The sequence below is a fragment of the Alexandromys fortis genome, unplaced genomic scaffold (genome assembly GCF_014885135.2).
Source record: "Alexandromys fortis isolate MF-2015 unplaced genomic scaffold, M_Fortis_MF-2015_v1.1 scaffold_8_9099976_23576923, whole genome shotgun sequence".
Taxonomy (NCBI): Eukaryota; Metazoa; Chordata; class Mammalia; order Rodentia; family Cricetidae; genus Alexandromys; species Alexandromys fortis.
The window spans coordinates 12312474-12326758 of record NW_026067899.1 but is presented as its reverse complement, the minus strand read 5'-3'; the positions used below and the strand labels follow the sequence as shown (position 1 = coordinate 12326758).

Below are 14285 nucleotides of genomic sequence, written 5' to 3'. Positions count from 1 at the left end.
CCCTCCCTTCCTCCCTCCATCCCTTCTTCCCTTCCTTCCTCCCTGTCTCCCCCACTTCCCGCCTGCCTGCCTTCCTTCTCTTCCTTCCTCCCGTTCTCCTTCCCTCCCTCCCCTCTTTCCTTCATTGTTCTCATTCCTTCTTTCTTTATCAAGCAGGGATTGCTTTATATGCATATATATTGTGGAACTCTCTAGACCAGGTTGCCCTCCAGCTCCTGGCAGTTCTCCTGTATGGACTCCTAAGAGCTGGAATTACAGGTTTTCACAAACATAGCAGGCTACCAATTAATAGACTTCTTTAAAAACTATCTTTTCTGAAAATGTTAAGCTATAATTCTTTATTCTGGCTACATTGACATCCAGAGATATGGTTTAGTGGACATTAGAGATAAATGAAGAGGCCCCAGGAAAGCAGCTGTGTTTAATCATCAGACCTTTGTATGGACTCAGAGGGCAAAGTTTCGACCGAGGGGCTCTCTGAGGTCCTGACTTTGGATGTTTTCCTAACGAATAATTACATGGAACAAAAACAAATGGGCAAGTAGCGAAAAAGGATGGGAAGACTAAATATTTGAGAACTGAAAGTCCTCACACTTACTGGACACAGTTTGGATGAGGTTGGCACGGAAGCCGAAAGCTGGCTTACGCTCATATACAGGTGTTTCAAAGCAAATAAGTTGTTGTGTCACGCCAGGCCTCTGGTGGGACCGAGGTCAGAAGCCAGGGAAAGGTGCAGTGATCAAAGTTAACGAACTAACCAACCTGGGGAAAGAGAAGGATGTCACACCTTCCAGAGGAACCTATCTTCTCGGGGAACGATGCTCTGAGAGCTAGGGTGTCATATAAAAGGCCCTCTAGGGATGGTGTTTCGAAACTGACAGAGAAGTCAGAAATGCTAAGGGAAGATTTCAGAAGGAAACTTCAGAGGAAACCTAGGTTTGCAGGGAAGGTGGTGGTCTAACTTGGAGCTGCGTCGCTGCGATTAGATCTGCAATTTAACTGCAGGCCATCATATTGCTTTTTCCTGATATCTGTGCACCGCAGAGTATGGCATCCATTTTACCTGCTTCTGATAGATCCACGAGACCTGACAAGAATACGTATGAGGGGTGAGTAATTTTGATCCTTTCTTGTTTCCATCAGATGAGTGTCTCTGGGATTTGATTTTAAATGCAGAGAGGACGTACATCTTTTCATGTTGGGCATTAAATAATTGGAATAGTGTCCTATATAATACCAAGCCACATGAGAGCTCTGCAAATTTTTCTTCTTGGATGAGTTGGCCCACTGGTTCCTGTAAGAATGTCGAGCAGAGGCTGGTGGGATGGCTTTGTGGATAAAGGTGCTTGCTGAGCTAGCCTGGTCACCTGAGTTCACTCCCTTGAACCCACATGAAGATGAAAGAAGAGAAATGACTCCAAAAAGTTGTCCTCTGACCTCCACAGGTGCCTCCTGGCCTGTCTACCCCCACACAGCTTTATAAAACATAATAAATAATACACATAGTGATAATACATAAAAAAGAAAGTAGGTCAAAACATACAAAAACCTGGAGAAGTTTAACCCACCCACAGGAGCAGACAAACTCAAAGTACAGCCTGGGAGTCCCTGTGCAGTGAATTTAGCATTTAATTCCAGGACCATAAGCTGTACTTGGGACATAATGAAAGGGCCCCACAGTGCCGACGGCGTTTTGACGGTGTTGAGTGTGTCAGGGGGTAATTTCATATGCTTTGTGATGGACAGACTCGACAGAGAATCAACTTCTGAAATATCATGGATGTTATTCATCTCAAAGGTGGGCATAAATCTGCCCAAGCTGCCTGCAAATTGAAGTCTAATTTCTGCCTCAGGTTAACAGAACATAATAGAGCATTAGCCTTCATGAGGCTTAAGGAACTTTTGTAAGTCCCTCTGATTTTCTGAGAATTGTCGAAAAGTCTTGTGATGTCAGCATACAGAGAGTGCTCCATTCCCAGGCTTAAAAAGACCCTTCCTGCCACCTTCATTCCTTCAGGGAAGCGAGGGAGAGAGAGAGAGAGAGAGAGAGAGAGAGAGAGAGAGAGAGAGAGAGAGAGAGAGAGAGAGAGAGAGAGAGAGAGAGAGAGAGAGAGAAAAGGAAAATGGAAAACCTCCCAGCCAGCTAGCACTTGTCTTTGTGACCAATATTTAGAGCATGAGTTGGAAAAAGAGTGAAAATAGGTTTGAAAAGAAGTTTTGAGGAGGAAACAGTATGTGTGAGCCTATTTAGCAGTAGCTAGAGATTTTAGAAAAAGCAAAGTATTGGAAAAAGTCAGTTTCATACGGGTTTGAGTTTGGTGGCAAAGTCTCAGGCAAGACTTTCCTCTATTTTTAAAAAGACACTCATTTATTTGCTTTTAGTTAAAAGTGATAATTGACATATACTTATGGGCACAAAGTCTTGGTCAGTTTTTGTGTGTTTGTTTGTTAGGTTGGCTTGCAGTGTTAGGGATTGAACCCCAAGGCCTCATGCATACCAGATAAGTGTTTTGTTATTGACCTATATCCTCAGCCCTGCAAAAGGACCAAGAGAGTAAAGAGTGAAAGACAACCAACAGCAATTCTCAAAAGATTCAAATGACCAACAAGTATATTTTAAACTTTTCAATATTGCTAGTCATTAGGAACATGAAAATCAAAAGCAATGTGCTATCTTTTCACACTCATTAGAATCATTATCAAAGCCCACTGATTACAGATGTTGACAAGGTCTAGAGACAAGAGAAACTTTGTATATTAATGGTGGTGCTCTTTTGGGATTGTCCACCACCCGGCTCCCAAATAAGAGACTTATTCTTACTTATAAATGCCCTCCCATCCTTAGCCTGGCTTGTTTCTAGCCAGCTTTTCTTAATATAAATTATCCTGTCTCCCTTCTGCCTCCGGGATGTTATCTTTTTCTATTTCTGTATTCCTTTTCTATCCTTATTCCTTGTCTGGCTGTGTGGCTAGCCCCTTCTTTTCTTGCTCCTCGATCTTCCTCTCAGTTTTCTTTTCCTATTTATTCTCCCTGCCTGCCAACCCTGCCTGCCAACCCTGCCTGTCCCTTCTCCTGCCTTGCTGTTGGCCGTTCAGTATCAGGTGTTTAAGACAGGTAAAGTAACACAGCTTCACAGGTTAAACAAATGCAGCCTTAAAGAATGCAAAATATCTTTGCATTATTAAACAAATATTCCACAGTGTAAACCAATGTAACACACCATAAAATAATATCCCACAATAGTGAATGTCTGTCCAAATCTTTGGGCTTCGCTTAACCATATTTTACTTCTTTGCTATTGGGCTATGAAATTTGGATGATAGGCTGCCGTTGATTGTGTAGTTTACAAAACTTTTCTTCCAGCACGTGGGGCATCTCTTCGCTCTAAGGATGGTTTCTTTGGTATGCAGGAGGTTTTTAGTTGGGTACAATCCCATTTACTTGTTTATGTGCTTACTTGGGTTTTCCTGCGGAGTCCTAACTGAGCGGCCACTTTCCAAACCAAAGTGGTGCAGTTTTTCTCTGTGGCTTTCTCGTGACACAGGTCTAGGTCTTAACATGTTAGTTACTGTCTACTCTGAGTTGACGTTTGGACATGGTGCAAGATTAGGTTCAGTTGCATTCTTTTGCCGGTAGAGATCAAACTTTCTCAACAGCATTTATTGAGAAGCTTTTCCTTTCTTCATTGTGTGTTCTTGGCAGCTTTGTCAAACACCAACTCTCCATTAATAACCGGGTCTATTTCCGGATCTACCATCTTATTTCTGGCATGGATGTGTCAGGGTCACCCTGTTCTGATTACAGTCACTTGTGGGTGTGTGTTTGCTTTTTTTGCTTCTAGACAGTATCCCCCTGTATGGCACGGGCTGACTTGAAACCTTCTGTATAGCCTAAACTGGCCCTGAACTTAGGATCATTCTGTCTCAGCTTCTCTAATGAGCAATTGGACATCAAGGAAATCCAAAGGATATCTTCAAAGTGTATTAAGGGTAGTGGTCCCATCTTCCTAATGCTGCAACCCTTTAATACAGTTCCTTACATTGTGGTGACCCCCCAACCATAAACTCATTTATTGTTGCTTCATAACTGCAATTTTGCTCCTGTTATGAATCATAATGTAAATATCTGATATGCAACCCGTGGGAGTTCATGACCCACAAGTTGAGAACCACTCATTAAGGTACTATTATAACAAGCATCATACAAGAGAATGCAATTTATGGCTATGTTTCTTGGGATTTTCTTCTTAAACACAGAAATGGTGGAGATCAGTAGATTTAAAAGTGCTAAGGCCAGGTGTCCTTGACCAAATGAATCACAAAACCCGAAAAGGGACTGAGGTATCAGCATTCTTTAAAGTCTGTCTAGCGATTCCAATACGTGGTTAGAGTTTAGTTCCATGTTATAGGTGCACACTGCCTTGTGCCTTATTTTTCAGTCCCTACAATTGCTTTATATTTTTACTCAAGGGCTGTGGTGTCTCAAGCTTTGTTATTTTAAAGACACTAAGATAATACACACACACATACACACAACAACAACAGCAACCCAAACACCTATTAGAACTAATAAATGTGGTGAAGTGTTGCGGGAGGTCCTTCCGCCCCTCCAACCAATAGCTGCTGTGAAACCAGCCCATTGGGGCATGGTCTCTCTCCCTTTAAAAAAGTGGCTATTTCCTCTGCTCACTCTCTTCACTTCCTGCTCCGCCGGAGACTAGACTCCCTTCCTGGTTGTGCAGATGGCTGTTGTCTGGGACGGTGATCTGTAAGTTTTCCCCTTTAAATAAATAACACCCTATTAATCATAACTCCAAACTGGTGTGGCCTTGTTCGTGACTTACGCCTTCAGTGAAGCCATAGTTTATAAACTCAGCCATTGAAGATTAACATTGTTTCTATATACTAACAAGAAACTCCCTGGAAATGAACTTAGTAAAACAATCCCAACTGAGTAGAGTGCAGTCTATAAACTGAGAAGATCTGTATACGGGAAATCATAAAACAGCGATGAAAGAAACTCAGGACAATATAGAAGACATAAACAGATGAATGGAAGCTCACATTGGTAGGCAGTGAGACTTGATCCTGCTGACGTGTCCATGCTACACAAAGTGGCCTACAGATATAGTTCCAATCAAGATTCTCATGCTTTTCTTCACAGAAATAGAACAACCCTAAAATTTGTATGGAACCTGAAAAGATTCAAATGGCCAAAAAACTTCTTTGGTGGCTGACAGAACGGACGCCTTAGAAGTGCTTTTTCATGGCCCAGGAGACAAAAATCTCTGTCAATATCAGACCCCAGGAGGCTTTAAATCTCCCCCAGTGATTCCGAGAAGCAGTTTAGGAGTGGCTGGAGATGAATGAGTGTGTTTCATGGTCTTAGGGTTTGAAGACGCGGTAGGAAATCCAAAGGAAGCTCTTGTGGTCCTGAAATCAGTCTGGTGGAATGAAATAAAGAGTCGAATTGAATTTGGAAGCGAAAGGGCATGGCAGTGTTTCTCCAGCTCTCGTGTGCACACAGATTACTAGTGGCTGCTAAGATACAGGTTTGGAGCCAATGGTTCTGCGGTGGAAATGTGGTTTGCCTTTTTAACCAGGTTCCTGAGCCAGTCTGTGATGCCCGCGCCCTCACCTCCCCACCAAAGCTTCCACTCAGTATACTCTGCAGCAGGGAGGTACTGTTCGGCTTCTGAGGCAGGAGCTTGTCCTACAGGGACAGTGCGCAACACCATGGCGTCCTCTTCTCCCCCCACCCCCCTGAATGAGGTATGATTCACAAATTAATTAAGAACCTGTTACTTCTAACGTTTCTAAGGAGGGGGACAAAAAAAAAAAAGGCTAATAGTGTTTTGTTCCACTTTCTGAACGGTTAAATTTAGGTTCACAAATCGGATTTGTAACGTCTTAGAGATTAAAGAGAGATGCACTAGACAGTTTGCATCAAGGAATCCACAGTCTTTCTGAGGAGGCAGAAAATTAACCGCGTCTTGACAGCATTAGGACAGAACAGATGCGGTAGGAGCACAGCGAGGGAAAGATATTGATTAGGGATAACGGCTGCTTAGAAAACGCTCCTGGAAGATGTGGTCGAGCTGGCCTGAAGGGATGAGGAGGATTTTGATAAGTGAGTCTTGAAAGGACACTGGGAAGAGCAGTTCGTGAGCAAAGGCTTAGAGCTGGAGCTCTCGCCATCGGCCGCACGTGAGTTACCAAAATTAAACAACAACAACAACAAAAAAAATACTTTTGAGCATCCAATTAATTTCAGCTGGGTCACTAGTGGATTTTCAAGCAGGGCTCCAAAGAATGTCCAGATGATTCTTTGCAAGATGTCTTGCACGGGACAGATACTTTGTTACCACTGACAACCAAAGAAGTATATTATGATAAAGTCACCCAGGGCAGTAAGGAGTGTGCTTTGTAAATCTAAGTTAGATTGAATTAATCTCCCACCTGCAGGGGCAGCTCACTGCCTTGTCTTACATCCATTAGCCAAATGAGAAAGGAAGGATGGGGGCTGGGTCAGGGGCCTTAGGTGGAAAGGAAGTCCTATGTTCAGCATGGCTGGTGGGGTTCTCAAAGGCAAAGATACTCAACATGTTCTCATAGGCCAATGTCATAATGATGTGTGTACACAGGGAGAGATGGGGGCAGGAGGGCGGAGGAGAGAGACAGAGAGAGAGAGAGAGAGAGATCTAAATCTGGGTTTTTGAAAGAAGATCCACCCAGGCAATTCTTCATGGTTACTTGCAAGAAATGCTGGCAAATGAATGAGACCGTGGGATTCATAAATTGTTTCCCTAAGTGCACCCAGACACAAGCGTTCACACCAGGGAACGGAGGAAGTCAAGAAGTGTGCAGAAACGGAGATTCAGGGAGGCGTCCTCTTTGCAGCACGTGGTCCACTGTTATGGGACCACACAGTGCTGCCTGTGCAGGACACAGTGGGGAGCGGCAGGGGTCTGGCAGCCATGCATGAGCAGGATGGGTGCTGTGTTCAGGCCTTGAGCTGGATGTTGGCTTCAGGATGTGAGGGTAAATGGGGAGCCGCTGGAACATCCTGGGTGATGGAGCTATGGGTTTCTAGGCCCCCCACTATTCTTCCCTCTCCAGGGCAAATCTGTCTTTCCATTGTGTACCCCTCTCCCACTCTTCTGCTGCCAGTGGAAGGATGCTACTGGATATTTCCACATTAAATTCCACATTAAAGGGCCTCTCCTTAAAATAAAACAGAAAAACATTTTGCTTGTTTGCGTTTTTTTTTTTTTTTTTTTTTTTTTGAGACATGGTTTCACTATGTAGCCCTGACTGGCCTGGGGCTCACGATATAAATCAGGCTGTCCTCAAATGCACAGATAACGGTCAGCCTCTGCTTTCTGAATGCTGGGATTAAATGTTTGTGTCACCGTAATTGGCTGAAGGGTTCATCTGATCTCACCTTCTTTTTCTACATTTTGTGTTTCTTATGATGATAGATTTTAAATTTTTTATGTGTTTATTAAGATTAGCTCTTCTCTCCTGTTACCCCACCTTCTCCAAGCCCCTTAGCCATTTTTCCTCGCTTTCATCTTAAGTGTTTTTCTTCTTGGTTAGCCAACTTATATTTCTCCAGGCCTGTACCTAGTCCTCCTTTCTTTGTCGCTGATGTACCCCAACTCACATTCCCCCAAAGCCTGTTCAATCTCTCTGCATCCACCTCTCCATCCTCAAAGGTCTATTTCTCACCTAAATTTTCTAATAGAACAGGGATCATTCCCAAGTTCACTGACCACAACTAGCAACCTCTTTGTGGTTAGACACTAATACCGTCTGAGCTCAGTGGCTTATGGTATTGACCTACTGTATTTATTTCATCAGTATCCTTGGCGAGGTATAGTTTGTATGCTTAGTTCTAAGTGTGGTACACAATAATTGTAAAACAAATATTTACTCTATATCAAATTTAATTGAGAGGTTTGTGTGTAGTAGCTATGTTAGTGGCGATTACAGGAATAGCCAGTTATCTTGTCTTGGTTGTGCTTTCTCTCCAAATGTCTTGACATCCTCTCTGTGTATGTATGTTTTTTTCCCTAGAAAAAGATCTGTATATGTTAAGAATCCTTACCTGGATGCTATGGATGAAGACATCCTCTACCACTTGGACTTAGGAACCAAAACACACAACCTTCCAGCAATGTTTGGGGATGTAAAGGTAAAAGTATTTTGAATATTAGAAAAATGACTATTTCCTTTGTAATTTTTTTTATTATTTTCCCCAAAATAAACTCCATAGCCTTGCCTAGAGACATGTCAGAGGTCCCAAAAGCACATGAAGCCAACCTAATTTAGAACATGAGCATCATGAACAATCATTTTCACTCCAACAAGACATAAAGGCTTCCAAACTAAATCCAAAGCAAACATGATTACTTGGCCACTCTGTTCCCTAGAGATAAATATAATTTTATTGACAATGCTGTTGGGTATTCAGAATTCATTATGTCTTAACAGATTCAGTTCAAAACTTACCATCTATGTTTATTGTTGAACATTACTAACTCTCATCTTACTAAAACATAAAAGAATTCAAGACTAACAAAGCTCTATTATTCTCTTCCTGAGAATGACCATTGTCTATTTTGTATCATTAAGATTTTTACTACCTTGTAAGAAATATTCATGAGGAAATTGTTTATGGAATAGTAGTGAGAGAATGGTATTACTATGTTACTTATTTTATCTTATACACAAATTGTAAAAGCAATTCTTGCTCTTTATTTAAAATTAGGAAAACATAGAAAAGAACATTCTGCTTTTAAAAATATACCTTTTCATCCTACTTTCTAGAACAGGACACCATCTGCCTACTTTCTTTTCTTCTATTTCATTTATTCATTCCTTTACATTTTTCTATTAGCATATTTTTATTTTACATGACACTAGGTTACCTAAGGACACTTTCTTATAAACATATAATGTGCAACATGCTTGAGCATATCTACTTAGCATCTAGTTTTTAGTGAAAAATATTAAAAGGTTTTTAATGAGACTGAGGGCTTGGACTGGTGTAGTGGTGAAAGCCTGTATGCCCAGAATTTGGGAGGCCGAGGCAGGAGGATCAGAGGTACATACTCAAGGTCATCTTTGGTTAAGTAGCAGTTCAGGGTCAGCCTGCGATAAGTGAGACTCTATTCTTGTCATCCTATATACTTTTGTTTAATGTTATGTTATTACTATTTTCCCGTATTATTTCGTTTTGTTTGAAATCCATTGCTCATGGGGTCAAGAGACATGTCATAAGTTATGTAAACTATAACTAACCAACCTTTAATAAATATTTCAATTAGAAACAGGACTCAAGTGGATATTATTTCTTGTAAGGTTTTTCACAATGTAGGTATATTAGTTTAGGATGATTCACAGATATGGTCAAAGGGAATGAACTCAGAGAAGTCAGAGGAGGTTAAAGTTACTCCCGAGTGGGCAGCACTGCTTCTTAGACCATGTTCTCCCAAGCCCAGTTCCCTGGGATTTTATTCATTGTAGCAGGTGGATTCTAAGTTATGGGAAATCAGAAACCCCCAAATTTAAAAAGGGGATGGACATGGAAAGAGAGGATAAAGAGGGTGAGTTCAGGTAGCAGTAAAAAGGAGGGAGGAAGAAGGAACCAAGTACATCTAGGTTGTCCATCGCCGGTGCTCAGTGCCTCCTCCCTCCGTCTCTAAAGGAGCAGTGAGTGTGGCTGGGTCTCCGGGCATCAGCGCAGCCTGTGTCCCAATCCTCTCCAGCATGCAGCTCCCTGCCCTGGTGCAGCCTACCTCCTTCCTCCGCTTCGTCTTTTTAATATAACCTCTGTCACACCTGTCCAGTCTAGTATTGAGGCTCCAGGAATCTTTGATCAAGTCAACTTTGGTGCTCATTAACTAGATTGAACCTGAATTCAAATGTTAGGTGTGAGGGTCATGCCTCACAGTGATTTCCCCAAGACCTTTATATGAGGATGCCTGATAGGAATAGAAGGATTGGCCTAATTAACAAATGAAGACACAATGTATTTAATACATTAAGCTAGGAGATGTTTTGATACAGAGTGACCTTATATATATATGTATATCCTACCCAGCCCCCTCTTCCTTTCTTCTACCTCTGGGCCCGTAATCAAAACACCTGGGATGTGTAGGCAGGAGAGTCAGGAGTTAAAGTCTGGCTTTGATTACATTAGAAACTAGATATTACCTTTTCTATACAGACGAGGACACTAGAGATCAATGTATATGTAGTGTTAAAACACACTTGTCATTCCTGTGAGTTCGAGGCCAGCCTGGTCTAGAGAGTGAGTTCCAGGACAGCCAGAGCTATCACACAAAGAAACCCTGTTTCAGGGAAAAAGAAAACAACAACAAAAAAAAACCAAAAAACAAACAATAACAAAGCCCACTTGTTATATTTATCTTTATTTGAGAGGCACAATACAGCCAGTACGAGAACAAGCTGAGGTTAAACCCAGGTTTCCCTAATAAACAGTTTCTGATTCTTCCTATATATACTTAAAAAAAAAAAACCTGCATTTGTTACTCTCTTAGTTGTTGGTAAAACATAGGATCAATGGCTTTTTTAAAAAATATTTATTTATTTATTATGTATACAATGTTCTGTCTGTGTGTATGCCTGTAGACCAGAAGAGGGCACCAGACCTCATTACAGATGGTTGTGAGCCACCATGTGGTTGCTGGGAATTGAACTCAGGACCTCCAGAAGAGCAGGCAATGCTCTTAACTGCTGAGCCAACTCTCCAGCCCCAATGGCTTTGTTTTAGAGATGAGAATCACGCATGTTATGTCCTCAAACACATGAGTGTATGTGGTCTCATCTCTGTTGGTCTCATCGCTGGAAACTGGAACTTCTTGTTCCCACTTTTCCACCTGGCTGGATTTCCATCAGCACTTTTGCCACACTCTGTTTCTCAGAACCACTCAGCTACTCCCACACCAATATAGTCAGATGGATAGCAGACATGCTCCATTTAAATAGGTTTGTTTCTTTAAAGAGCAACCCCAATCATAACCCCATTTGGATGGATAGGAGGCAAAAGTGTGTTTAGATGTAGGATCAGAACAGAATTATAATCAGAACAAAACCAGTGTTGGAAGCAGAAGATAAAATTGGCTGTCTTTACAGATTCTGCCCTCAGAAATGTACCTTCATCCAGCACTCTCTTATGTTAGGTTGAGAACATTGTAAGTTTGAATTCTTGACTCCCTTAAGTCATAGGTTAGCAATTCTGACTACAAAGCAAGGGCATAACCTGTCAAAACTGAAAATTCAACCTTATTCTTCAAAAATTGGTAATAATTATTATCAACACTAACTTCAAAGGGAGAGAAGATGGTAGGGTATTCCATTTAAATCTGAATGGAGGTACATTGAATCTGAAAGGAATAGGTTTGGTGGTGCATGCCTTCAATCAAAACACATGGGAGATTTAGGCATGAGGGTCAGGAGTTCAAGCTTGGCCTTGCCTACATAGTGAATCCAAAACCAACTGGTATTACATGGGGTCCTGTCTTAAACAAACAAATGGACAGGAACAAACAAATCTCAATGATTTTGACAATCACCCTTATTCCTTCATATCTTCCCCATATTTTGAGGGATTTTCCTACATGGTACTACATAGTCTCAGTGGCCTAATACAATGTAAGTTGATCTTTAATTCAGAACAAACATAAAGCAGGTGCACCTGGTTGGTGGCTGATCAGGTCGAGTGGAGGTGCCAAGACCTGGGCCCTGGCTGTTGACCCCCATCCTACAGATGACTGAAGTTATGTATATGCCCTCCTTGTGGGATGGGGGTAGGGTGCATCTGTGCACTAGATTGGAAATGGAGCACTTCAATTCTGCTCATATTCTAGTGGCTGGCACTCAGGCATATGGCCTTGTCCACCTGGGAAGTCAACACTAACTGTGAACCCAGGAAGAAAAGGGAAGAGTCTTGGCATGTGACTCATCAGTCCCTGCCATACTCACCAGAGATGGAATCTCTTGCAAACTGTGGTGGAGGTGCTAGAAAGATGCTTCTCAGATTCAGTATCTAACTACATATTTTATCATGTCTTTGTAGGTATCTGTTATAAAATCACTGTCACACCCCATAATTCATCCAAAATTTTAAATTTATTTTTAATTTCGAGATTATACTATAATTACATTTTCCATTTCTTTTTCTCTCTCCAAACTCTCCCATATGCCCTTCTTACTCCCCACTCTTCTTCAATTTCATGACCTCCGTTTTCATTAATTGATATTGCATGCATATGTATGTATATACGTATGTATATGTATTTCTTTCTAAATATTGTCTGGTTAAGTTAATATAATGTTGCTTACATGTATTTTCAGGGCTGATTATTTGGCACTAGCAAACCATTTGGTATTCTTCCCCGGGGAAAAACACCTCTCCTGATCTCAGCTTTCCTCAGCTGCTTACCGTTCTCTGTGCTGGATTGAGGTTTTTCTCCACCCACCTTTGCATGCCCATTAGTGTCGTCCTCTCTCTCCTCACATTTGGGTAGCCATGTAGGTGAGACTTCATGAGAGCAGCTTCTGGTGTTACTAGGGGATACAGTCTCCCAACGAACTCCCTGGTCCTCTGGCTCTAACGATTTTCACATCACCTATTTCTCAATGTTCCTGGAGCCTTAGGTACAGGAATGCTTTGTAGATGTATCCACTGGGACTGGGCTCCACAACTCTGTGTTTTGACTGGCTGTGGTTCTCTGTAGGGTTCCCCATCTGATGCAAAAAGAAGTTTTCTTGATGAGGGATAAAGACTACACTTACCTATGGCTATAAGGACAAATGTTTGTAGATCGTTGTTAGGGATTCTGCTGGTTTAGTAAATTAGCATTTGTAGATTCTCCTCCAGTGACCATGACTTTCCTAGCTCTGACTAGTTAGCTATGTTTCCAGGACCTTCCCTCTTGTCTAGTGTGTCCTAAGTCCAATTAAAGAGCTGCTGGTCAGTGGCAAGGCAGGCGTGACACTACTTCACTCTTAAAGTTACCATGCCACCCTGGTCATTGATGTGCCTCCCAGGTATCATAGCTAGGTATGATTTCTTGTTGCCCCCCTCCTTTACAAGTTTGTATGGTGCCTTCTGGTCCCAGGAAAACTCATCTTCAGGTAGGGGCCGTTCAGAGCAGTCAGGAGGCTCTGGGCCATGCTTCTGAAATGCATAGTGTCTTCAGAATTTTAAGTAACAAGGAAAATCATTGCTTCATAATACTTCACAATATGCATTCAAAATGTTTACAGTCCTTCTTAATATACAGAATACATAAGCTGTATTTATGCTCTAAATTAATGCAACCTGGCAAAATCATTTAAGCGCCTGGGAATATTGGAAGGCGAGTCTGTTCTGGAAATCACCAGGCAAAGTCCTGAACATACTTTTATAATGCTTCTTATTCCCACCCAGTGTGCTTCTTCCTACTTTGAGAAATCAAATCTTTTGGACAAAGCTCGTTTGGTTTGGAACATAGGTCACAGTCAGTGGCACTGGAGACTAGCGTTGGCCAGCAGTCTTCAGCGGGACGTCACTCCTCATTAAAGCAGCCAGACTGGCAATTGTGTCTGCAGGTGATGCTTAGTGAGTCTGATTTAGGAGTCAACGTCAGGAACTAGATTGCTCCTGTCCACGCCTGTCATCTTGATGTCTCGAGGAAATATGCAGGCATTCCTGTTGATTCCTGCAATAGCTACAGTTCAAAGCAGAACCCAAACCGCAAACTATTCTAACATCTGTTTTGGTTTTATGGTCAATCTGAACCGTTGTAATTTAAGATGTACTGGCCCCACACAGTGGAGTTATTTTCAAACTACTGTATTTTGTATATAAAAAGGGGCCTTCTTGAACTTAGAATTTGTCTTTCTCATAGTAAGAAGGTGCTTAACTGCTCATAGTAAGAAAGTACTATAACTTCTTATAGCAAGAAAGGGGCAAAGTCCACAAGCAATCAAGAGTAAGTAGCTGGAGCTCACCTTAAGCGATGGCCTACCTTGCTCGATTGTCCCTAGCCTTGGTGACTGCCTCCCATTGTTCATTATTACCTTAAGGTCCTGCCAGAAAAACTCCTAGGACATTCCAGAAAGGACATCAGTGAGGGTAGATGACAAGCAGAGTGCCCGGACAAAAGGAATAGTTATGTCTTGTGATGGAGATGCTTCCCAGTAATTACTGTTAAGTGGAGACAAGGACGCATCATGCAAACAGACCACCCAATACTCCTGTGGATCTTTTG

General features: G+C 41.9%; 1 protein-coding gene across 3 annotated transcripts in view; it reads left to right on the top strand.

Moving 5' to 3' along the window:
• Window positions 1–736: 736 nt before the first annotated feature.
• The window catches only part of Upp2 (uridine phosphorylase 2), a 35632-nt gene continuing 22083 nt past the window's right edge, over window positions 737–14285 (top strand). Inside the window, exons 1-2 of one of the 3 annotated variants that reach the window (XM_050121424.1) lie at window positions 737–1109; window positions 8080–8197. In XM_050121424.1, the coding sequence (XP_049977381.1) occupies window positions 1048–1109; window positions 8080–8197 (180 nt within the window). In that variant the 5' untranslated portion in view covers window positions 737–1047. Of the gene's footprint in view, window positions 1110–5749; window positions 5773–8079; window positions 8198–14285 lie in introns of those variants that run through there. The other 2 variants (XM_050121403.1, XM_050121413.1) reach the window with 2 other exon arrangements.